Source organism: Athene cunicularia, assembly GCF_003259725.1.
Source record: "Athene cunicularia isolate RWA chromosome 11 unlocalized genomic scaffold, athCun1 chr11_part1, whole genome shotgun sequence".
In the NCBI taxonomy this organism is placed as follows: domain Eukaryota; kingdom Metazoa; phylum Chordata; class Aves; order Strigiformes; family Strigidae; genus Athene; species Athene cunicularia.
The window spans coordinates 16,361,142-16,386,677 of record NW_020799113.1 but is presented as its reverse complement, the minus strand read 5'-3'; the positions used below and the strand labels follow the sequence as shown (position 1 = coordinate 16,386,677).

The window sequence follows — 25,536 nt, the reverse complement described above, 5'->3', positions numbered from 1 at the left end:
CTGGAGGAAATGGCAGGACTTTATACCCACAGGAGATAACTATTAAATTGCTGTTTTGTGAGGGTGACCTTGTTTGTTGGTTCCTGCTTCCTCTTAAATTTTAGCTGACATTTGGGAAGGAGCAATGAGCAGGTGAGTTGTAATACTTCCATCAGCTTCAGATGCTTGTATATGTTTCTGTATGATAGCAGACAGTGTTTGATTTAGGCACGCGCAGTAAATGTGTGTGGGCCTAGATCTTCAGTGGCTTTGGGAGAATGTTCAGGGTAACTGAGGATAAATGATTTCAGATTGGGCACTGATTTATGGCAGAGAAAAAGGAGCTTTAGTGTCTCTCAACATGGTGCTGCCAAGTCTTGTAGTCCTTGGGAGATGCTCTTCATTTCTGAGCAGCTGGATAATACAGGCCCTGGCAAAGGCAGTGGGAGCTGCAGCTGTGCAGCCACCTCATTTTATCAGGAATGTCCCTGCTTTTGCATCAAAAATGCTTTTTGTGTCTTTTGCCTCAGAGACCTCGCACACATGTAGCCTATCCAAATCACCAGTGTCCTTGATGTGTTATAACAGCAGCCATGAGTCACATAAAACTGTTATTTAGTGATTTTGGACTCAAACTGGATTAAACCACTCAGGGACAAGACTTTGCTCACAGATTTCCTGATTGTATCTCTATGAACATGGGAAAGAACCAGATCCTCTTTGGGTCAGTCTATCACAATGAAAGTTATACTACAACTGAAGATTTGCTAAAACAATGTCTCCATGGTGGAAGAGGCATCTGAGATTATTGTGACTAGCTTTGGGTGAACTACTTTTTTGAAGGAGTGTTTTTAATAGTTGAGATTGGAAATTTTCCTTCAGCCAGATTTGAAGCTTTCCCCCAGAGTGCAGACTATATGAAATGAAATCAGGAAGGATGGTGCCTCCAGAGCTCTACTTCACTGCAAGTGATGGGATTTCCATTGCTCAATTACAATCCTTGTAGGTTTTTCTACAAAAGGCATCCGGAAATTTTACAGGGAATGAATCTTTCTTTGGCAGGGAATGGACTGGCTAATGCATCTTTTCCATTGCTAATTTTGTGATTAAAATTACAGATGGGTAAATCTCTAAAGATTCTGGGGGTCATATCTGGTTTGCATAAGCATTGAGAAGTTTGGATGTGTCTCCCACCTACTTCACCCTTTTAAGCAACCCTTATTTGTCAGCACGGCTGTCACCTGGGTTAATTTTTGCTCTCCAGTCTGTAAAATTGGGCAGAAGATATCATGAGAACAGGCTTTTTTATGAGATTTGTGGCATTTCCTTGTCCTGGTTTTAGATAGAAGTACCAGCAGCCCAGTTGTTGTCATAGCATCTTGACTTGTGCAATCCCAGTATAGGACAGAAACTAGAAATTAAAAAACCAACACAAAACTGCCTAAAATAATGGCTGAAGTTGAAAATTCCAGACTCTCAAAGAAGTTTGAGAGTAGCTCTAGGAAAAGATGAATTTATGGCATAATCATCTCACCTATCTCTAATTACAAAAATCATTTGGACATGAAGGTGGTTGGGAGTAATCAGCATGGATTTACAAATGGGAAGTCATGCTTGACCAACCTGATAACCTTCTATGATGAAATCACTGGCTTGGTAGATGAGGGGAGAGAAGGTCAGAAAGGTTTTTTTAACCCTGTTTTGCAATAAGATTCTCATAGAGACACTGTTGAAGTATGGATGATGTAAGCAGACAGTGAGGTGGACTGAAAATTGGCTGACTGGCTGGGCCTAGAGGCTGTGGTCAGTGCTACGAAGTCTAGCTGTAGGTTACTAACTAGCAGTGTACTCCAGGAGTCAGCACTGGATAGAAGACTGTTTAACATCTTCAGTAATGATCGGGATGATGGGGCAGAGCACACCCTCAGCACATTTTCTGATGACCCGGAACTGGGAGGAGCTGCTGATGCACCAGAGGGTGGTGCTGCCATCTGGAGAAATGGGATGACAGAAACCTCGTGCAGTTCAACAAAGCCCAGTTCAAGGTCCTGCACCTGTGGAGGAACAACCCCAAACACCAGTACATACTGGGAGCCAACAGACTGGAAAGTAGCTTCATGAAAAAGGATCTAGGGGTCCTGGTGGAAACCAAATTGGCCATGAGCCAGCAGTATGCCCTTGTGGCTAAGAAGGCCTTATTGTTTAACCATAAAATGAGAATTTGCCATCTCTTTCTGTTAGGAGTTGATTATGACACTTCGCCATCTCTAAACACATAAGTGAAAGGACAGAGAATGTGCCTATTAAATTTCTAGAGTTTGATGAATAGTTCTGACAGATTCCTCCACTTGAGGCCCCATTGGTAAGCAACTTATCTCACTTACCTATCTTTGAAGAAAAACGTTTCTCCTCTAATTTGTGCGACTCCATCAAATACAATGTCATGCTTGCAGAGCTCTGGAGTGACAGGTCCAAGGGTTGGACGTGGGCCTGGCCCTGGCCCTGGCCCTGGTCCAGGTTCAACATCAGGCGATACTTCTGTAAAGGTGAACAGAGATATTCTGTTACACTGAAATACAGTGTTTGCATAGCTTACATAGAGAACACCAGCTACAATATTTTCTAGAAGGGGAATAATTTGGAGGCAGTGCTTGAAGGAGAAAAAACTTATAATAAATTCCTTTTAGAAGAAGGGTAGTCAAGAACATCTGAGAAGGCCTTAGCTTCCAGTCCTGCTGTAATCTGCTGTGTGGCCTCATTGTGTCTGTGTGAGTGTCTTTCCATGTTGAGCTGCCTGTTTAACTTGAAAGATATTCAGAAGCCACTATACTGGGTTTCAATGTTAACATTACAATTTTTATTTTACTGGCTTCTAAAAAGAAGAGAAATGCCTTTCAAAGTCCTTCTACAGAATTATCTGCAACTCCACTGAGAGAGATGTCAAAGTAGATTTATCTTTCCAGAAGTGCCAATAGTTTGCAAGTTACAAAGATGCATTTTGAGCCATTTGTATTATCTTTCTGCCCTCATAAATAATCAAAATGTATTCTTCAGAACATGCACTTTGCCATCTGTTTTATTTTATTTTGTTTCATTATTTTGCTACTGCTGTATTGCCTTATGAGGCATTTGCCTTTTTTCGTAGAATCAGGTTGATTTACTGTATGAAGCAAAGTGGAATGTAGCTGATTTGAGATAATAATATTGGAAGAAAAGAAAGGGTTTTTTTAACAATTGTTTCATATAGAAAGCAGTTTGTAAAGGGTTATATCGGTTATAAAGAGACAAGGAAGATAGTTTTGTCTCGGGTTTTGAAGTGTGCCTTGGGAGAACTGGGTTAAATTCTGAACTCTATCAAAGATACTCCATATGAACTTAGAAAATTCGCTTAACCTTGCCCATATCTCAATTCCCAGTCTTAATTAAAGCAGCTAAGGAAAGGAAAAAAAAAGAAGATTCAAATCAGATTTTTGATAAAAAGGTGTCTTGTGGTAATCATTTTAGTATATTCCTATTATCATTTCTAAGGTGTTGTATACTGTAGAATATAGTCACAATTAGGAAAATATCTCAGTAGAAAAGTGAAAAGTACAGAAAGAGAAATTATGTAGATTTTCTTCTACTGACTGTAGTAAACTTGTGCCTCTACAAGGTAGAAAATATATACATGGAAGGAACTTAAATCTTAATACTTATACATTTTACTAAAAGTATCTGTGGAGAAAATAATAAATTTTAAAGATGTACCCACATAAAACTACTTAAATCCACCTTTTCTCCATCAGCTTTCCAAATGAATTTACATTGAAGTATCAGCTCCCACACACTCTCTGCAAATGTTATTGTGACAGTACAGTTGAATTATTGTGGGAAGGCAATGTGAACTGTTTCCAAGCTGGGACAGGAAACAACGTCCTTCCCCTCTTACAGGGAGTTGCAATCTGGGAAGCTCAGAGTGCTGTAGACAATAGTACCCCGAAGCACCCATGTCAGATTTCAAGCTAGAGAAAAGCACAGCATTTCATTGTCCCAGTAAAGGCATTAGAAATTTTCATCTAACAGTTTGGTTATGAGGAGTTTTGGGGCTCCTGTTAGTTCAGTAAATTTAGTGATGCCTCATCCTTAAATTGTGACATTTGATTGAAGTAATAACATGAAGAGAGCAGGGAGAAAGGAACAGGGGATGTTTCTGGCATTGGTGGTATTGTGCAGTATGTAATTTACTGCAAGTTGAATCCCAAATTTCAGCCTGTACTGCATGCTTTTCTGATGAGTTCTGCTGAGAAGAGAGGACTTTACCATATAGCTCCTGGATCCCTTTAATGTCATCCTGAGAAAGCCGAAAGTTCTTGGTGTAGGTGTAGATAGGGGCCATAAGAGCTCCTGGATCCTCAGAGTGCTCTAATCCCATAGCATGGCCAAATTCATGAGCAGCAACCAAGAAGAGACTGTAACCTAAATAACACAGCAAGATACTATTAGCTGCTTGCATCTCAATAGAAGTGTACTACACAGGTTATTCATAGTCTTATAATTTTATTTTCCTTGCTACCCACCAAAAATAGTCAATAATAAATACCATAATTAATATTTACAGCCTTCAACGGTGAATGCCATACATATTGCCAGAAATGACATTTCATTAGAGAGATTCTAAAACCTCTTCTATAGCTGTTGCTGCTGTCTCACGTGCAAGTGATTTTGACAACTGTTTTAATACTTCTGTGAAAAAAACGAAGTGTAGCAAATAAAATCAGACAGTTTCTTTTAGGCACAGAAAAATTAAACTTGCAATCTAGACCTCAAATCTTACTTTTAATCCTGCAATGGCATGTAAGTGATAAACAGGTCTGTACATCTGTGGGTCTGTGAACAGAACCTGAATCTCTTCTACCAAATATTGTTAGGTTAAAAAAAAATCTTTTATCATAGGGTGACATTTTATCAATTGTGTTCAAACAGTCTCTAAAATTTGGCAGTTATTTTCCTCCTAAAAGAGAAACCTGATCTAGCATTTGTTTGTAAATGTGTAAAAAGCCTTTTGCTATATTTAATTTTACCCATATTACAAATAAGGACAAAGATTAACCAAAATAATTTAAAATACTGATATTCACCATACAAACATTATACTGCATCTCTCATTTTTTTAAATGTGTTTTTCATCTTTGGCAATATCAGTCACAAATGTATTAATTTTTTACTTTTAGCATTTCTTCCTAATTTGGCCAATATCAGAGTATGATTATTACATACTAGTGAAATACTATAGTACTTCTGACTTTTAGCCTTGGCAGGAAGAAATGGTGATGAGGACAATGTTATTTATTTATTTATTTATCTATCTATCTATCAAATTTATTATTTATTTATTTATTTTTGTGGTTTAGAAAGCCACTTCATTATAGTTTTAGAAAATCTGAATGTTTCAGGCAGATGAGCTCTGGGACTGACTCTTTAACAATAGTCTCACATTTAAACATAGGGGTTTTACTCAAATTTTGAGCTGGAGAGAAGTACTGTAACCAGGCAGGGGTGATAAGTATGAGAATGAAATCATCATTAAGTGTGATGTCATCAGTGTGGTCAATATGCTGTTACCATTGTATTGCCCTGACAGTGTGTTACCTTGATCTGGGCAAAAGCCCCACTTGCGGTCGTCATCGTAGCTGCTGGTAGAAGCGCACCACAGCTTGCCGTCATTGCGCCCTGCACTCGTACAGGACTCATATTTATTCCCGAGGAAGATGAAGGGGAATACACAAGGGGCTCCCTCTGAATTTCCACCAACTGTTGACATAGCTGTGGAAAATGGCAGAAAAACACAGTGAGAAAGGAATCCCTTTTGTGAGATAAAGCTGATGCATCTTCTCCTAAACTACACATTAAAACCAGAAAGCAAGCAGAAAATCTGCAATACTATTAAGAATGTGAGGAGTAAGATTAAAAGAAATACTTGAACAGAAAATTGTCTGACAGGAAAAAAAGGAAAAAGTCTAGGCATGGCTGTTGCAATGATCCTGCCAGTGGTTTTGGTGGGAGTGAGAATGAGCCCTGGATTCATCTTCCCAGTTCTGAGAAAGCAGCAGATAACAGTGTTTTGTGGAAGGTGATTGCATGGCAAGTATCTTTTGATGGGCTTTCCTGGTGATGTTTTAAAGTATGTCTCAAATGGGCCAAAGGTAGATTTAGTGTCAGAAAGGTTAAAGGCTTGTTGAGTATCCACCTGTCTAGTTGGTGGCCCACTGAAATATAAGTTTTGAAGTAAAAGTCCCCAAAAGGTCCAGACCAGGAGTTATACCAAATAAATTGAGGAATTGCTTTATGCTGACAGCAGGGTACAGTTTAAAAGCATATGGATTTACACATTTTCAAAAGAGAAGGATACCAAACGTGGGTGACATCTTTTTTACTCAGTATTTTAAAAAAAACTTGTAAATTTTTCCCCTGTGTTCTCATCTCTGTAGTATATGACAGTAATATATAAGAAATAACAATTGTATATGCATGTACAAGTATTTTCTATAGGGAAGAGGGTGTAAAACTTGAAAATACAGTTTAAAGTAGGTATTGTAAACAGAATATGAAAAGAATATAAAACTCATTTAAATTCATTTACACTGCTACCTGGTAATTACAGTTTTCAAATTATGGTCTATCTTCTGGGAAGGTAAAGGAGAGCAACACTGAGGCAAAGCTAGTTGTATCCCTAATTATTATTATTTATTTCTCATTCATTATCATTAATTAATGAGCCAGAAATAATAATAAAAAATCACGGCTACCTGCAACAATAACCTTTTATGCCCCAAAAAAGCTTAAATTAAGTGTATTTCTTGGTTCCAGTGATAGAGACCGTGCTACCTAGGACTTTGAATATATTGACTCTAGATGTATCGGTTCTTTTGTTTGTTGAACTATCCTTTAGAATTTTCAGTTCCTAACTGTGTATCAAGTTGCAATGATTTTTTTTTTTTTTTTAAACATCTGTTAGATAAAATTAAAGGATTACACCTGGTTATCAAAAGTAACAGGAAGCCAAATACAAATACATCAAATCCCTATTGCAAATGGTTAGTCTATTTTTCTAGACTCAAAAGCCAGGGTGCATGTAGGTTTGAATGTAGCTTCAGGGTGCTACAGGGTGCATGGAGCTTCCCCCTGGCTCTGTTAAAAGCCTGAGATTTTAGAACTGCCATAGCTAACTTATACAGTCTAAATACTTCTGGCTTTAGTCTGTATCCTAAAATTGTACACCTGCCAAGCTATACAAGGCTATAAATTAATTTTTGTTCCTTTATGTAACAGAAGTTTAAAAGTATAAAAAATTGTAAAGAAAGCAGAAATCTATTTTCCTGGCTAAATCATTTCACTTAGTTCTTTTGAATTGCTGAAAAGTTCTATTACCTCAAGCTTAACATACTAAACAGGATTTCTTTCTTCAAGTGTAAATGGCAAGTATTAAGCTAAAATATTATTCATGCTTTCTTCCATCACATGAGACTTCTCTTCCAGGGCCATGAACAAATTGTAATCTACTCATAATTATCCTTCAGTTGTAGATATTTAGTCCTATGGTTCAGTGACATTTGTGTATCCCTGATAAACTTGGTGTGCAGTGGCATACCGTATCGTTTACATAGATCAGGCCTGTTCTAGTTACTTCCTTGGCCACCTATGCTGAAATTGTGCCCAGCTCATCAAGTTCTGTGTGCTCTGGTAAAGGAGATTTTTGTTACTTAACACAGTCTAATTTGTCATTGTTTTATGCAAGCAACATTCCTCATACCAGTCTCCGGACAGAATCCGTATTTCTTATCTCTATCATAGTCTTCAGTGGTTCCACACCATCGGTATCCATCTGTCCTGCCTTCTGTCGTACACTGGTCATAGGATTGGCCTTGAAATTTAAAGGGAAATTTGCATGGCTGCCCGTCACCATTGCCACCCATTGTAAAAAGTGCTGTAGGGAGAAGGAAAGAGAAAAATGTCAATATGCAATGTTCAGTATCAACAAGGAATCAGTGTGCCAATGGTAACAGGTGAAGGTCTTGACAGAGACTAGAAGCCATCACACGTGGTACAGTTCACACTTTAGAGCCTCTATTTTACACCAACAATTAAATGCTTTGGCAAGATAGACAAAGGATGTTACAATCTCACAAGTGTATAGAAAGGAATGACTGTTCTTTATAAATGAACTGAGAATGAAGAAAATTCTACTGAGCTGTTTGAATATGATTTGAATTGTGTATATCCTTTATAGCCTGCCTCATAACATAAAATTAATATCCCTTCTTGAAACAACATTTAGAAAGAGGATTCTGAGCAAGTCACTCATGTTCCTTAGCACTCTGCATAAAAAATGTTAGCTAGAATGGCAGACTCTGTACAGAGGCACAGACAAGCCGGATCAGTTTTTCCTAATGGCCATCTGTGTACATTTTCAGTTTCTTTAAGATGATGACATACAGTAGAGTTAAAGTCAGATAATGGTCTGTAGACTTTTCCTCTAGGCTTTGCTTCTCATTTCTGAGAATCCCTGCATCTGGGTTCAGGCACTCAATAGATGAGAAAGAGGACAACTATGACTCCTCTGACAGTACTGAACAATGGAGGCTTCTCCTGTCTTTTGCTTCATGAATGTTCCTGGAGGTAGTATATTGGTCTTCTAGGGGTTGTTTATTGTCTGTCCACATACACAGACAAGACCCCATAGCTCAGCCCTGAGAACCAGAAATCTCTCTTGTGGATGAAGGATTAAACCGAGTCAAGAGTTTGGGGATCTGTTCTAGGATTTTATAAACTTTCTGGATTATCTAGAGGAAGACAGATAAAATTACTCATACTGGTATTTAAAAAATGTATGTCCAAATTGAATTACATGAAAATTCAGGTGGCTTGGAGCATCTTGTGAATCTGCCTATGTCTTCTCTCGGTTGCTCTATCTGTGGGAATCCTCAATGGTAGGACTGTGTCTGTGAATGCCGTGTGCTGGCGAGAGGAAACTGTGGGGGCAACAAACAGGGCCAGGCCTTGCACTGAACAGAGACATAAAAATCCTTCCTTCATGCAGCTGTGCACTAGTTCCCCTTGAGATTTAAGAATAGCACCTCAGAATGAAACACATCTGTTTGAATTCCCAGTGTAAAGTATGCGTGATTTGACCTTTTTTTTAAGGTACCCAAAGGGACACCTTTCTCCCTGTTCTTCCCCCAGTTTAAAGCTACAGCTAAAACCCAAACCTGTATGTGGGAAGTTCTGGCGGGTTATTTTAACTTTGCTGTTGTCATTTTTCATGACCAAAAAGCCATTATAACCTCAGTGTCTTTGTGTAGGATTTGAGGGGGTTTGCCTTTGCTTAGTCTGATACATCGATGGGAAGAGACATTGTTTATGAGTGTCTTCACTGTTTGGAGTAGTAATAAATAAAAACCCAAGACCTTTTCTGGCTGAAGGGTGACTGGGAAGGGTTCTAACAATGGGGTATTGTGATACAGATGATTCATTTTGCCTTTTCCACTTAAATCAGTAATTGGCCACAGTATTGGGGGCATGAACCAGTAAGTTACTGAACTAAGTTCCAGTCCCACTAAGGAGAGGACTTGGAGTGTTGCAGGCCTGGCTCACATACATGAGTCTGCTGAACTTCTGATCTGGCCAAGTTCTCATCTCTATTCTTCTGCATCCTGGACATGGAAGCAGCCACACAGAGGTCCTATCTCTAGGCAAAAGATAACTGCAACACACGCTGTGCCTCTCAAAAAGAGCAAGCTGGAAAAGTTTGTATTTGTCTCAGGTGGTGTAATGTTAGGACTATGGCTCTCATGCTTGGAGAAAGAATTAATTTTTTTATAAAGGAATGATAGAATTGAAAGGCAAAATTAAACTGAGTTGTTTAGATGACTCATTTACCACATGAGCTGCTTCTAGCTCTAGATCTGGCAAACTCTGTATTTTAATAGTCTTTTTTTTTATATATTGGTTTAAATGTGGCTAAGCTGCAAAAACTTTATGGAAAGTTAATCTCTCTTACTGCTTCACATGCAGTCTTTCTGAGTCACAGTCAAAATGCAGTTTTTCATTTTGCTCGAGGTAACATCATGTGATGGTGACAGTGGTTTATTAAATTTTCAAATCCTTCCCCTCTGCCTAACCAGAAAATTCTTTGCTTTAATGTAAATGAAAATTAAAGACAGAGACTAGGTCAGTTTCCTCCAAAACAAAAGCTTTATTTGCTTGTAAGGGGTTCTTAAAGGGCCTAACTCTAGTACTGCATCATGATAAGCTCAGCAATTTAAGAATCAGTGAAGATACGCTGATGTGAGAGCAGATTCAGACTGGATGTTACTAATCTGTGAGCTGCACTGCACTGTTAGCTCTTCCCAGAAAAATAAGCCAGTTGGGATGTAAGGAAACTTCAGGCTGGAAGGCTGCTAAAAACCCTGTGGCACACATCCAAGGTGGAGGTAGCTGCAGCTTCATGAGGGTTCTGCCCGGGAGAGCAGTCGAGCAGCAGCCTACAAGAACTGTGACCAGTGTGAGGGAGGTACAGGCAGAGTACAGATCTCAGTAATGTTAGATATTGGAGGACCCAAGTTAGGAGCCTAAACTCCCTTAGTGTCAATGGAGTTTGGTAAAGACAGATTCATGATCCCTTGATCCCATATGGCAAAGGAGAGGTTCAGCACACCTGCATAAGATTTGTGTAGCAGGTAGATAACTTTCTGCTTTCCCTTCTGCTTTGGCAAATGATAGTTGAAGCAGTCTACAAAATTAGGGTACAGATCTGGGATTAACTTTAGAAAAGCCTGGTGCAGTACCATAGCTTTAAAAGTGTTTCCAAATATGCAGCATAGCTCTATAATGAGACGAACTGAAACTAACTTCAGTGAAGTTAACAGGAGAGAAACAAATACTGACAACTGTGTTGCCCCCAACACAGACTCTATGATGTAAATCCTCCCTTATCTGAAATTATCAGCTGAGTTTTAGCAAATGGTGTCTTGGAATAATGAGTGAACAATGCTGCTCTGAATTTAATAAGAAACATCTGTGTATAACTGTTCAAGGATCTTGCGAAACAATTACATCAGAAACAAAAGGCTGAAACCCTTCTGTTCTGTTTCAGAAACCTTGACACAAGCATTTCCAGGAACACTGACTTCCAGAATGAACTCTCCCTGAGAGTGCTTCACTGCTTACGGTTTTGGTCTTATATGACTTTGGAATTTTACAAAGGTATCAGTCAGGGTATGTGGATCTTGGGTTGACTAACCTATAATCATGGCTTTGTTCCGACTATATCTGAGCATTTGGAGTATTTTAAAGAAATAAGCCCAATTTTGCTCTTTTCTAGCTGGAAGGATTAACCCGAGGAAGAGGAGAATTGGAGAAAGGTCTGGAATGAAGGAGATGGCAAAGTTTTAGGAAAAATGATTGTGCGGGTATGTGCGTGTGCACACATACAAGCTCTTGAAGTAAACGTTAGGCTAAAGAAGCTAGTTCTGAAACTAACATATACTGTAACTAACAATAACTTTTTTGTTTTGATTAACTGAAGTCTGTTAAAAGTTCACACTCCTGCTTGTTCATCTCCTATAGTTGTATAAATAGCTGTCACTATGGTAGATCCCAGCTCTAGATGTGATCTGTCATGGGCAATTAGGGTTTTGGAAATGAAAGAATATATTTTTTTTATCACATTAGGTCTAGAAGACTATGTTCTACAACAGTTTATCTTTGCAAACCACTAGCATCCTGATGCAGAAAATTTGTAATTTATATTGGAAGCTGTACGGTTTCACAAATGAACTTGAGAAAACCCCCAAATTTGTCAATCAGGAATTTATTTAGTGTTTGGCTACAACAGGATACCAGAGAGGTTTTGAAGACAGGGTATCTGAATTTTTTCTATGTACACATATCTTTGATCTTTCAAAAAATTATGCGTACTTAACTGACACACACATACTAACACATGTACATGCATTTTTACAGTACCCGTTGAGGCTTGCGTGGGACACATTAGGCTGTGCTTGTGCATTCTTGGTCTGGAAAAACCCTGAACATGTCTTGTTTTGTTAGCTTTGCATCCTAAGCATCACTAGTTTTCTTTCAGCCATCTGCATTCTCTTTCCTTGTACTGACTGCATATAGCTATAATATTATAAATAAGTTTAGTACTGTTGTTCCAAGCAGGATTAGCATGAGTCCAACAAAAGCTCAATTGTTTTCTGTTTCATTCTCTTTCATGATTCTCTTACTATTTGTTATGACACAGCAGTAGCAGGCTGGAGTTTTAGTGACCCTGCGGATCCATTGCTCAGGATGTAAGGTAACAAGAGTTACCTTGCAAACACTCGCTGATGCCAAAAGTTTATAGCAATTGGTTATGTACAAAGGGAAAAAAGTGAATGTGGGAAACTGCAGTACTGGGAATGTCTGTGAACATATGTGCCAGCACTGGAGCTGGCAAACAGGAGCTGGAACAAGTGGCTAAAAGCCTCATACCTTCTCTACTCTTCACACTGCTGATAAATTAGCATAGTAAGCTACAGCCTATTATACTTACTTGCTTCTCGAAAGGTTTCCTGCTGTGTGATATACAGGAGATCAATTTAACACTCATATAATAAATTGCTTGAAATCTTATATCCAGTAGATTAATAAAGATTTTCAAGCATATGTTCCTGATGTTTAACGGAAACATATTGTCATAATTTCATTTGAAAGATAATAATAATATTGTGTATATTTTTAAAACATTGTGGCCACATGAAAGCATTATACACAGTCTAATCTGTAAATGAGTGTTTCCAAAGATGAAATAAATTGCTTGTGAAGGATTATGTTCACATTCCAAAAATTTAGAAATCAAGTACCATCTTAGCTTTCCTAGACCTTCTAACAGTTTTGTACAGATACTGATAGAGTTCTGATTTCTGAAATACAGTGTCATTCCTGTATCTAAAGTGAGCCATTAGCATTGCTTCACGAGTAAGAGTCCTAAGACCTGTGTTAAAAATAAACCCCTAAATTCTAAAAATGTGAGTGCTTTCCTGGCTAACAATTTGCAATGTACCAGCATATAAATAACTTTGTACCAGCATAGATACGCAATTGAAATTCAATCATTTCTATTTTGAAAAGCAGTATGAGGTCATTTAAAGGGTGATTTGTGACAGTAATAGTGTCACATTGCACTAAAAGTGCTCCAAGACTCAGAGGACCTGGGCCACCAGAGTTATCCAGAGTCATAGAGGTAACTCTGGTATCCAGAGTTATAGAGGTTTGGCTTAATAAGTTTCATCCTTAACTGCAGTTTTTTGTCAGTTACTGCTCTTGAAGGAGATGCAATTTCAATTGTTTGTGGAATGGCCTGCAATTTAGGGAGAGATTTCTGTCATTTAATGTGCTCTCTCTCCAAATTTGGCCCTGTCCTTCATCTAAAAGATGGTCATCTTTCCTGGATTGTGAAACTCAACCTGTAGTGTTTTTGATGTATATATGGGGCCGTGACCACTTCAGACATATCCTCAATATGTCCCTGTTTACAGAGAAAGGCCTCGGTCTGGGTCATTATTAGTTACAAACTCTCCTACACCAAGGGAGCCTGAAGGCTAAAGCCTACAGGGAATTTTGTCTGCCTAGATACTGAGGAGATATTAAATAGCACTAAATCTAAATCTGCCAGAAAGGAAGTGGAAAAAGTACAAGGAGAAGTGGATGGGTAAATAAGTAGGGAACATTCTACCAGGAAAAAAGCAGTAGAAACAATGATCTACTTACACTCATGGGGACAAAAGCCATATTTGCCATCTGCATCAAAGTCTTTGGTTGTGGAACACCAGAGGAATCCATCGCTGCGTCCTGCATCTGTGCAGCTGTTATATTCCTTGCCATTGAACCAGAAGGGAAATTTGCAGTATTCACCATCTGCATTTCCATACTTCACTCTAACCACTATAAAGAGAACAAATGCAGTGGTGACATTAGCCACCAACTGATAAAAAAAAAATACAGTTTCTGGATATCTTCTTTCCCTGGAGAATATTGATATAAAAATGCAGTCTGAATTTCCACTCTAAAATTCAATATACTGCTGGTCTCTCTATTGGCAACATGATCGTAACTGAAATAATAACTGGTAATTTTGAAATAATTACATGGATATTACTCATGGTGAAGTGTTAGAATGAACAGTCCTTAAAATCAGCCTGGAAAAATATATATATGTTGTTGTTACTATGGCAAGGCAAACTTATAAACATGCTGTTAATACATTTAGTAATTTAGTTTCTTTGGTAATATGGTCTAAAATATTCAGTATAAGTTGAAAAGTTCCAGGCAGCAGTTGAGCATGAGCTGAACATGACTTGTGCCTCATAAACCACTTTGGTATTTCCAATTTGACTTGAATGAGATCTGCTGCAGCACTGTGGGGATAGGGTGGTAACGCAGACACACCCAGAGCCTGGGTTTTATTTCAGTTTGTCACATATAGTCTTATGACTACAGTACTAGTGTTGTAATACATGTTAATGTATAGATAATTCATTTATCCATAGCATTTCTTCTAATGCCAGTAACTAACTGGATGCTTGTGCAGTATTTCCACTAATATGGAAAACAGTTTCCTCCTGTTCGTTCTTAGTCTGAGGCAGGGATCCAGTCCAGTTACTACAGCTACCAGTTAGTGCTTCTGCTAAAGTTAAAAGAAAGCCAAACAGAAGGAAGTTGACTATTTTGGTATTAAAGTTCAATTATTTTTTTGATGGGAGGACAGCTGAGAAAACTAGAATTTGAAATGAAAGGCAAACATGAGTATGCATTCTTCTAAGTTTTCCAAATTATTTTGCAGTAGAAGAATTATATTGAGTATTATATGGTTCAAATAGAAAAAAGAGGTTCCATACTACTAATACTTGGTCTGGTTTGTCTACTTCAGGTGATATTAACTGGACTTCAGTTGTTTTCTTCTAAAGGGTAGAGCAAATTGCCTGTTAAAGATTCCTAGAGATGTTCTTAATCCACTGTTTGATGTCAATTTTGTTTCAGTTGTCAGTTTGAGGGATTTTATATTCCATTTGTTTTGGACAGATACCACAACTCTATGAAAACTTATTCAGGTGGATGGTTCAGTTTTTAACAACCAGAGCCATAGCTTAAGTCATCTTAAAAAGAGTATGTCAGCAGAAAAGCACTGGCCAGTCTGCCTCTGAGAAATGAAAAAGATGTTGTAGCTTGAGACCCTGAGAACTTACGCATTCAGAATTGTAGTCATGGCTTTGTACTTTTCCCACAATTCATGAAGGTTGAGCAGCATCAGGCCAATTATTAATTCAGTTTTTCAAGGGGCAACAGTAGAGGAACAGAAAGGGAAATCCTAGGTAGCATTTATTTAGGAATTACATAAACATTTTGTAGAGAACAATTTAAATTGTATAAATTAATTTTCACCCCCTAACTTTTATTGACATGTCGATGAAAACATTTAGTGCAGTCCTAAAACATAGGAGCCAGCAGGCCTTATGTTCTGAAACATTAAAAAGTCTGGTACCTTGCCCCTCTCCAAGAGTCCACAGTTCATCATCATCAAAATGGGAGTCTCCTCCAATTCCTGGCCCCGGTGCAAAGGCATGAGCCAGGAGACCATCTTTGCCATCAAATGGATAGCCATCACCATGTTCTGCAGGAGGAAGCAGACAAAAAAAGAGCAGTTTCTAATGACCTCAACTCTGTGAGATTCTATACAGGAATGATGATTATCATGTGTACTTTCCCATCCAAGACAGCAGCAGGATACACTAGTGAGTTTAGTGGTATGGGCTGTGCTGGCAAGACTGAACCAGAAGAGAAGCAGCCAGTTCTTACAAAGAACATAAAGTGTCAGTACTGCAGTTGTCAAGAATGTTATTTTATATCTCCTAAGTATTGTGGAAAGAAATCAAAGACAGTGAAGAACTGTGAAATATTGTATATTATATGTATGACTGCATACACACTGCTATTTCTCAATGGAGACTGGTAGGGAGCTGTAAAATAAACAGTGTAGATGAGGAGTGTTTTCAGATAATTTGTATCAGTATCCAACACAGTGATTGGAATGTAAAAGCAGGTTTCTTTTTGCAGGTTACTGTTTTCTGCCACACCTCAGGCTGCTGCGCTCTTTTCTTTGGGCAGGATACTAACTACTTTGAGCAGGAAAGCAAATCAGCTGAGTGTCTCAGTGGTGAGCCTCTTGGAAAGCTAGCTCTTATTCGTGCTCTGAGTCCTGTGAATGAGCCTGTTTCTCCTCCACACCAACCACTCTGAGACTCAGGCAGCTCACAGGGCAACAGCAGGTTAAGTAGTTCTCCTGTGATTACACTGTTGGCTTTTCTTGGAAGTACACCGCATGTGGGCAAGGCAGGCTGGCAAGGGCATAACCCTGGTATTCATAGCTTTCCTACCACACTGACCTGTGCATCAAAGCTGGCTGCCAGCATCTCCAGTTGCATCATTTCAGGCCTTTTGCTCTGATGTCTTGCCATTTAACAGAAGCCCTAAATACACAGGCCTGATTCTCTATTCTGTTACACTGATTTCATGCTGGTGTCACTCTCTTAGGACTAGTTCAGTTCATTCATTTCGGTAGACTAGTGTGCCAGTTGTCAAGAAGATTTTGGCATACATTACATGCTTTACTCCCATTTATTTCAGAGTAGATCCTTTGCTTAAGAGAAAGCTTAAAACTGAAAAACCTTGTGGCTGTCCCAGATCCTGTGAATCCAACATGCAGAAAAGTGATAAGAATGTATGAGTGTGGAAGAAGCTCTTCTCCCACTGTTTCTGAGCTAACTCTAACCAGCAAGTACTAAAACCAGCAGAAACACTTCTGTTTTTGTAAGACTTTTTTGCGAACCAAGCCAGCCTGGATGAGGATCTGAAGTTCTGAGTTCTGTACAGAATCTCTGATGCTTTTGAGGTCAACTCATCAGTAGCTAAAGCAAAGAAAACCAGCTTGAAATGGAGGCTTTTACAAAGAGCTCAGTTATTCTTTGAACTGTTCACTTCACTTCTAAAGTCTACCTCCCAAGTGATTGGCTGCATAAGCATCTTCATTAGTATTAAAAATTCTGTGACTGTCTGTAATAAGTTAAAATGACCCAGGTTTACACTGAAAAGTTATAAACATTCTTTCAGGGGAAACCAAAATTAATTGAGAAGACATGTACAACAAAAATGAATCAAGTCACCTATCATCAGCTGGACTCAAACCGTAATTCAGTTTATGATCCATATTTTCAAAATCCTCAGGACCAAAGGATGCATTGAAGGCTGCTTTCTGCTATGCTAAAAAACAGAGACCAGCTATGGAGTCAAAATTGAAAGCCAAAAATCCATTTTTTAGCTCCAGTATGTTAGGACCTCCACCACTATCACTGAAAAACTGAGTATGGAACTATAAATAAACAGTATGATGGCATTCTCTTCTGTGGCAGAAAGCCAGCTCACATCATCTGAAGATCTGTACCAATATTTCCCAGTTCTATTTCTGATTTGTAAATTTAAAAATAAAATATTGCCCCTAGTGATTCTCTTTTGGAAAGATAAATATAGTATAAGGATATTGTATAAATACTTTTCTCTCTCTCCCTCATATATAAGAAAAAAAAAATCTTAGTGATATTAGATTTTAGCCTGTATAAGCCAAGTGCAAACTAGGACAAGGTTTGCCAGAGAGGCTCATGGGTACTACTTATTGAGGGTAGATCATTCCAATACTAAGGATTAATGAAAGGAACAAACCCAAAAACGTATGTAAAAAAAGAAAAATATACCCCATCTGCCAAAATTAATCATAATGTCTGCTTCTCCATCATTTATTCGGTTAAATCTCAGCGGTGTGACATCACTCCAGACTTGAAAGGCTCGAGCAAAGGCATCATCTACTGTCTCAGGATCCAAATCCGGGGTATAGCCTATAATCCTTAGAGGTAAAAGGAAGAGTTAAATAACACATAAACCCCCTTCCAGTATTTGTTGTTTACTGATCAAAATGCTAAGTAGACTCAGTAGTGAAACCAATTAAGAGGTAACGCTGCTGTATGTGAGATCTAAACACTTTTCTTTGATTCAGAGATGTGTTTAGATGTGGCATTTGCTATATTTATTTTTCTTTGGAATTGATGCAGCAGCATGAAGAAAATTACATAGCCAGAGGCTGTAAAGCCTGCATGGCAGTGGACCTTGAACAAAATATTCAGGTTTTTCCATCAGTGCTGAGGTGCTGGAAAGCCATACTGTCGCTTTAGACATGAACATACAAGGGCATCTTGATATATAAGATTTATTTGCCAGAAAGGAGCTCAATAACATTCTGAAAGTCTCAAGTGTGGTTGTTTTGCTCTTTAATAATAACAGAGAAACAGCCCTTATCCCTCACCTTCGTAGTTTGATCCCAGTTGAATGCTAATCCTTTACCAGTGTGTTGGTTACATTGGCAATAGGATACGTGGGGAAATAGGAGGTAAAAGCATGTAAGAGAGTGCCATAGGCCTGACATGGGAAAGGGACAAACTCTTAAATTCGTTTCTTTCTCTTCATATATTTTAGTTGGACTTCTTAGTGCCTTATATTGTGGCCAGATAACCTCCATGTAAAGACAAGTTTCCAGTTCTTTGCTGCTGGGGCTGTGCATAGTGAGGGAAACTACTTTGTGCCTAAGGAGAATGAGGAAGAATCAGAGGAAGCACATCAGCAAGCAGGGGCTGCAAAAGCTGCCACAGGTTTTTTCAGTGTTTATTAGGCTAGTTGCAGTGTGAGGGATGATTTGAGTCATAACTTGTGAGGAAGCAGCAGACTAAGTCACGTAGCTAAGATAAATCTTTTGTTCTCATTGGTGCTGAACGTTTGTTCTTGGATCACCTAAGGTAATGAGATAATTTTTTTAATTATTATTATTATTATTACTGACTTCGGTGAGACCTATATTGGTCCCTAACTCTTCAGAGTAAGAAATTAAAACATGCCAAACCTATTGCAATAGGTTTGCTTTAAATCATGTCAGTATATATCCGAAATATGATTGTTTTATTTTAAAATTTATTTGATTCCCTCAAATTTATGACTGCTGAACACAGAGGAGTTTGTTTTCCTACACAGCCTCTGCAGTCAGTAAGTACTGTGGTCCCCACTGTACAGCAGGTGAGATACTCCTCCTCCAGTTCCCTTAGGATTCTTGCAGCAGAGCAAAGAATAAAATCAGAATCTCTTTATCTCTACCAGAACCATAAAGCTGATCTTTAGACGATTATTCCTGAAATTTTACAATTTGAAATTTCAGAGGTGTTTGCTGAAGCATTTGGTAGTTATCCAAACACAAAGAGATTCTAAGTAAAGAAATCCTGCCTAGCCCTCTAAGCATCTACTCCACTTCTAAGTGGCTTGTCTGATTGGTTCTTAAAAGCACTATGGCTGTATGTGAGCAAAACCCAACATCACCAGTCAGTACCTGTATGTTATATGATTCTTTTCCCATTTTGGCTTTCTTGGAAAGAAGTTGTAATTGGCTACATCTGGGTTACCACAGCGGGGTTTCTTCATCGTCTCAATAGTATTTTGATCCAAATCTCCTGTTTCAGGCAGCCCAAAAAATTTCTGCATTTTCTTCAAAGTATCTTTCAGGACAAATAAATTGCAATTGTCTTTTGGGCACCCATAGTATTTATTCAGGTATTGCTTGGAAAAAAAAAAAAAAAGCACAGAACAAAGACTTTAAAATTCATAAAAGAAATAGTTAATCATTACAAATAAATGCTATAATTCCTTGTTAGCTTTCCATCTGTAATTTGCAAGTTTTCTTTTTAAAAATACTATTATTAGTAACTGAGAGACCAGCAGAATCTCCTTAATTGACACAAACCATCCTTGATCACACAACATTGCTAATTAAGCAAACATTTTCACTATTAGCTATAACCTTTACTTAATGAATTGCTTTATTAGTAAGTAGAGCATAGAGCTTTAATGTAGAACTACAAAGTAAAAATGGATTTATCTTTTTTGGTTATTTATGATGTATAAATACGCTTACAGTTTTAGATTTTATGGTTTTTTTTCTTGGAAGACTCTATGGATTATTGAGAAACTTGTCAAGGTATCAAAGCGGCCACACAAATGAGACCGCATTAATTGAAATGAAAAAAAAAAGTTTATTCAAACCACATAAAGCTATTTATATGTATTTGCTTTTGAGTCAAACATTGCAAAGACCTGAGGAAGAAGGTCTTTGGTAGCGTCTCAGTTGCCTGGACACTGCAGCCAACCCATATCTGCATACTTCAGACTCCATCAAATGCTCCGGCAGATTATGGCCAGACTGATCTTTCTGATACAACCATGGTGGCAGATCACAAAATTACCTCTCCTTAGAAAACAGTGGTCATAAGGAATCAAAAAGGCAGCACAAATCCCATTAATTTCATCTCATCTAAAATAGTATCTACCCAAGCTCCTCCACTTTCCATTTTGATCAGTCTAACCTAATTAGCAGATGTATGCAGTTTTTTTTTAAAAAAAAAAAAAGGTTTGTTTGCTGCCTCTAATCCCGGAGTAGCAATGGGTTAGTCTGTTCCCTGGCAGCTGTTCCAATTAAGCAGCCATGTCTTTCAGATGTGTGTTGATAAGTTTTGTGTTTACATTAAAGTAAACTGTAGATAAACAGCAGTGGTCCTTATTATCCGTATATGGTCCCCACCTTCTGTGTGATACACAAGTAAGATCACACAAACAATTCAGTATTTAGCATTTTTTCCCTTAAATTCAGGGTTGACTGGCAGAAGAACTGTGAGCTTCTTGGGGTAGGGAGCAACCCTGAGAGAATGCCTGGCAGTCTCTAGCACATGGAGAAACTTGCCATAAAAACATAGTCATTGAAATGAAAAAGAGTGACAAGGAGTTACATCTTCAGCAACTGTCTAAAATCCATTATCTACTCTGTTCCTAACTGGAGACCAACAAACATGGCCACACAACAGACTGCTGGCTAGCTAGAGGTTTTGGATTCAGTGTTTGGATCCAGACTGAATTTGAGAAAACCTGTAGCTCAAGATGTTACCTTAGCTTGGACTGTTGCACAGTCATGCTGTTTAAATTATGTACAGCTTTAGATTGTTGAATTTGTATCTTCACTGTGGAGTAGATAAATGGTTTATGATGAAGATGTCAGTTTGGGTACTTCTGTATTGTTAATAACCTACCATTATCTAATTATTTTCATTCACAGATTCTAAACAGCTTGACTAAACTATCTGGAGTTGTAGATTTTATCCAGTAAAGTGAATCTTATGGTTCTCTTGCACAAGTGGAGTGATGTCTGCTCCCACTCAAGTGGATTTTATGCCTAGATCTAAAAGAAAAGCTACAGCCATTTCAAATGGCAGGTGTTCCCAAACTGATGGGAAGGCACCCAAACTGGTGCCTAACACAGAGCTGAGGGATGCCCTGAGTAATGATGCTGTTAGACAGGAAGATTGCAAGTTATGGATCTTTCCAGTAAAATTGACTATAGCAGAGGAAGAAGCATCCTTCAGGTACTGTATCCAAAACATTAACCACAAATCCAAGGTCGGAAACCACCCAAAATAAGGTAAAGGTATATTTGCCAAAAATATATCAGACAGATTCTATTTCTAACATCAATACAAGATGCCTGACAAAATGACTGTACATTTAAATCCTTGTGCCAGGAAGTGTTCTGGAGGAAAACCTTACTTTATGTATCTAATTAATTCACTGAAGTTCACCCAGGAGACTGGGGATCAGACCACTACATCAGCAAAATACAGCAAAGGATATTTGATGATGGCAGTTGGTCAAGCCTGGATTTCACCACCTCCTCATTAAGTCCAGGATAGGAAATGGTTCAGAGCTTACTCAGAAAAAGGATTTAATCAAGAGGTTACACCATTTCCTTCAGAAGGTCCTCCATCCACCTACTGACTAAGCACAGACTATGCCTAGTTTTTGTGATTTTTAGAACTTCTGATGTGGTATTTTTCCAGTGGAGACTATGGCACTGGCAAATAATGGACACAGAATGGTTTCACCTTGGCTGCTACACTAAGCTTCTGTCTACTCAGAGTTAATGGGGCCTGGTGGAAATGATGTGAAATGCAATAAGAACATAATCGAATAGGCCTGTTTGGAGGTTCTGTTCTTATCCCAATTTTCATTTTAATGTAGTTTGAGATATTCTCTTATGCTTCTGTTTGCATCTCTTAATGAGGTACCATGTATAAACTATACATCAGGACTGAAACTTATTGAATAAGCAGGATGCCGTTCTTGCCATTTTAGCTTTGGGAGGAAGGTATACAACCAAAAATATAAAATGAGGCACAGTAAAGAATTTTACTTGCTAACTCCTTTCAGTTTTTCCTAAAATGGAGATTTTACTGAAGATGAGAAATCAACATAACCAGCTGTTCTATGAGAAGAGAATCTTGAAGAAAATGTAGTGTCTATGTAAACCACATCTTGGCCTAGGCTGCAAAATTCAGTTTCCCCAGAGTCAGCAGGGAGCTGTGGTGATTTGGAATTTTGATCCAACCCATTAATGAAACAGGGTCCAGCTGCAACATAACAATTTGTGTTCTGATGCTGAGTGTTGGGGCTGTTCCGATGGAGGGTGTGAGGGAAAGGCAGCCAGTTAGCATTACCCAAGAATACTATAAGAAAGACAAAGAAGAACTGCAGTGTTAAACCAGCTTGTAATTTTCCTCTGAGTACACATAATAAATAGGTTGTTTGAAAGAAACAGAGATGAGGGGAGATGTGGACTGCTGTTACTGAATAAAAGCCTGACTGTGTCTAAGAAAATAGATTATTTAAAAGTGTTTAAATTGCTATTAGACATGTGGGACCCCACTCTTCTTTCCCATATGCACTGCCCCCCATCTCCTGGCTGCTCTGCTGCTGAGGCAAAACCTTGGGTGAATTTGTTTTGTTAAAGGCTGAGAAGTGCCCTTTTTGGGTCAGTTTGTCTGTTTTTCCTAAACTTTCCACCTTAGCTCCCATCTGGAAATTCTCTCTCTACCCTCCCCCAGACCTTCTTTAACCTGGCAAGCTTTCCCAAGATGCACACCAGTTCCTAAAGAAAAGTGACCAACTTTCAAATCTGTGTCCTAATATAAGAATAATTTATCTCAATATTCTTTCGAATAGATTCACTGATGAAGAAGAGAAATGTCTATAATTTACATGCTAAAATAAGGATAATCCATCTCAATCTCCCCTTAAATGGACTTCCCCCATAATGTCATTTTTATGAAGGTCCACAGGGCTAAAATAAGGTTAGAATAAAATGCTGTAGAGTTATAGCTATAATATGCTAATGTCGCAGAAATTCAAACCTTTTTTTGTTCCAGATTGAATTTAGAAAAAAAATGTTTCTTTAAACCTCTGATGAGATTTTTTTTCAAAGTCAAAACTAGTCACAATGGCTTCTGAAACTCGAGCCAGCTTTCGATTGTAATTGTCCCTTAAAGTTATGTTTATGCAACACACGGTAAACAATCTGGAAAACAAACATCTGAAAGCTGTGAGCATTAAGTGAGTCTCAAAAGCCCTCACTTCTACTTGATTTAAGTAAAAAAATTAGATGTCTCTAATTTGCCCTTCTCCTCTCTTACCATTGCAATCTTTTGATTATAGTCACAATGATATAATGAAATCATTTTGTATGTTCAGACAAGGACAAAAAACAACTTTCTTTGCCGGATTTAAAAATTATGAGAGGAACCATTTCTTGGCTCTAGTTTTAACTTTTGAAAGCTGATACCTTTGCTAGCTAGCTAGCACTTCCAGAGACTCTAGGGAGAGAATGCTACAGTCATTCCTTAGCCTCAGCTGAAACAAGAAAGAAACATCTGCTTATGAAACAACAATATAAATGTGAAGCAAAGATGAAACCAACACTTACCACTGCTAGTTCTTTGTCTGTTTTAGGAGTGCTGTCTCCAGGAAACTTAATGATTGGTGACGGTGCAGCTAAAGTTTTGTTAAAAAGATATACTTGGAGTAATAGTACTTCAAAAACAAAGCCACAAACATTGTGAGTCTTCATTCTGCCTAAACTTGTGCTCTCCTCTGTAGAAAAAGCTTTTCCCCGACTGCCTGTCTGTTACTTTAGCTGCACAGTGCACCAGTTGCTTATCTGCACATCTTAACTCCCTGAACCGTTTTCTCTTTTGCTTGCTCTAGCAATTCCTTTGTATGTTTAAAACATCCAGATGCGCAGTCTCAAGCTACCACAAGAGGAAGTCTGAAAACTAGTGGAAACATGAGAAAAGGGCAGTTACCAGATGTGATTGCTGTGATTTTAAGGTAGCAACAGGCAGATACTTATTACTGCTGAAAGAGGCCACATTTTCTCCTCATTTGCATATATGAAAGCATTTAGTTAAACCAGAGAGCAGAAAAATGCAAAATCTGACAAACTTCAAGATTAAGTGTACCACACAGATTTTAAATTAAAAAATAAATTCCTAAATATTATTTTCCTGGCTAAGTACTTTTATTAATTTTTAGTTAATTTTTTTTTTGCCACAGACATAATAATCTGCTTTAGTCATATGTGGTTACACTCCTACACAGTGCCTTACAGTAAACATTTTGATTATGGATTTTGAGGCAGACCCTGCACGGAGCAGTGCAGTGGAGTGAGGCTTTCTTGTCCCTCTCCTGTTTAGACTACACTAACTGTAGGTCTGTGTACACAGTGCTCACCCACACTTGGCGTGAGTGTCGCTCCCTCCCTGGTCTGTGCAGAATGTGCAGAGCTTTCAATAAGATTCTTGTGGCTTGTTTGGGTTTAGAACCAGCCGGAGGCTTTGCCACCAAAAGGCACAGTGTATCACCTTAACCTACAGGATAGGAGATCATCAGGCAGATTCAGCAATAGAAATTATCCTCAGTAACTGACATCAAGGGAAATTTGGGGTTTTCTCATACTGGGAGTTTGGTCCACTGGTGCGGCTGCCTTGGTCTGAAATTTTGGTGTAAATATGGCCATTGTCATGGACAGCCTTTTTACTGTGTCGTTCATAATATTGCCAGCTTTGAGATGTTATTGCAAGTGGATTTTTTTTTTTTTTTTAGTTGAATATCCCTAATCTAGGGTCTTGGCTCATGACTTTTTAAGACAGGAGGCTGGCAATTCTGCATGAATGCAAACTGTGTTCTGGCCAGCCAAGTGCCTACAGTTTCTATTCAACGTGCGTCCAGCCATCACGGTTCCTCAGAGCTCTACGTCAGCATAAATGTTGTCACAGCTTTCCACTGAATGATGAATGAAAATTTTCAAGATATGACTCTTGTTATCAAATAGGGCTGTTAATGAAAAGGAAATACTTTGCTGGTGTTTGGTATTTACTCATAATATTTTGATATTTGATTTTAAATAGTTAATATTGACCGTTCACTGATTTATGGTATTATCAAGCTATTTTGCTGTGCACCCAGTAATCCATGAACTCAATAGTCTTTATTAAAGTCAAGGATTTCTAAGGG

General features: G+C 38.3%; 1 protein-coding gene across 1 annotated transcript in view; it reads right to left on the bottom strand.

The window, feature by feature from the left end:
• MMP2 (matrix metallopeptidase 2) overlaps nt 1-24,270 on the bottom strand; it is a 35,266-nt gene extending 10,996 nt beyond the window's left edge. Inside the window, exons 1-9 of the mRNA XM_026856817.1 lie at nt 23,948-24,270; nt 19,478-19,704; nt 17,805-17,953; nt 15,542-15,670; nt 13,771-13,944; nt 7,769-7,942; nt 5,608-5,781; nt 4,279-4,434; nt 2,364-2,517 (exon numbers count right to left, since the gene is read on the bottom strand). Of these exons, the coding sequence (XP_026712618.1) occupies nt 2,364-2,517; nt 4,279-4,434; nt 5,608-5,781; nt 7,769-7,942; nt 13,771-13,944; nt 15,542-15,670; nt 17,805-17,953; nt 19,478-19,704; nt 23,948-24,091 (1,481 nt within the window). The 5' untranslated portion in view covers nt 24,092-24,270. The remainder of the gene's footprint in view (nt 1-2,363; nt 2,518-4,278; nt 4,435-5,607; nt 5,782-7,768; nt 7,943-13,770; nt 13,945-15,541; nt 15,671-17,804; nt 17,954-19,477; nt 19,705-23,947) is intronic.
• Between the last annotated feature and the right edge of the window lie 1,266 nt (nt 24,271-25,536).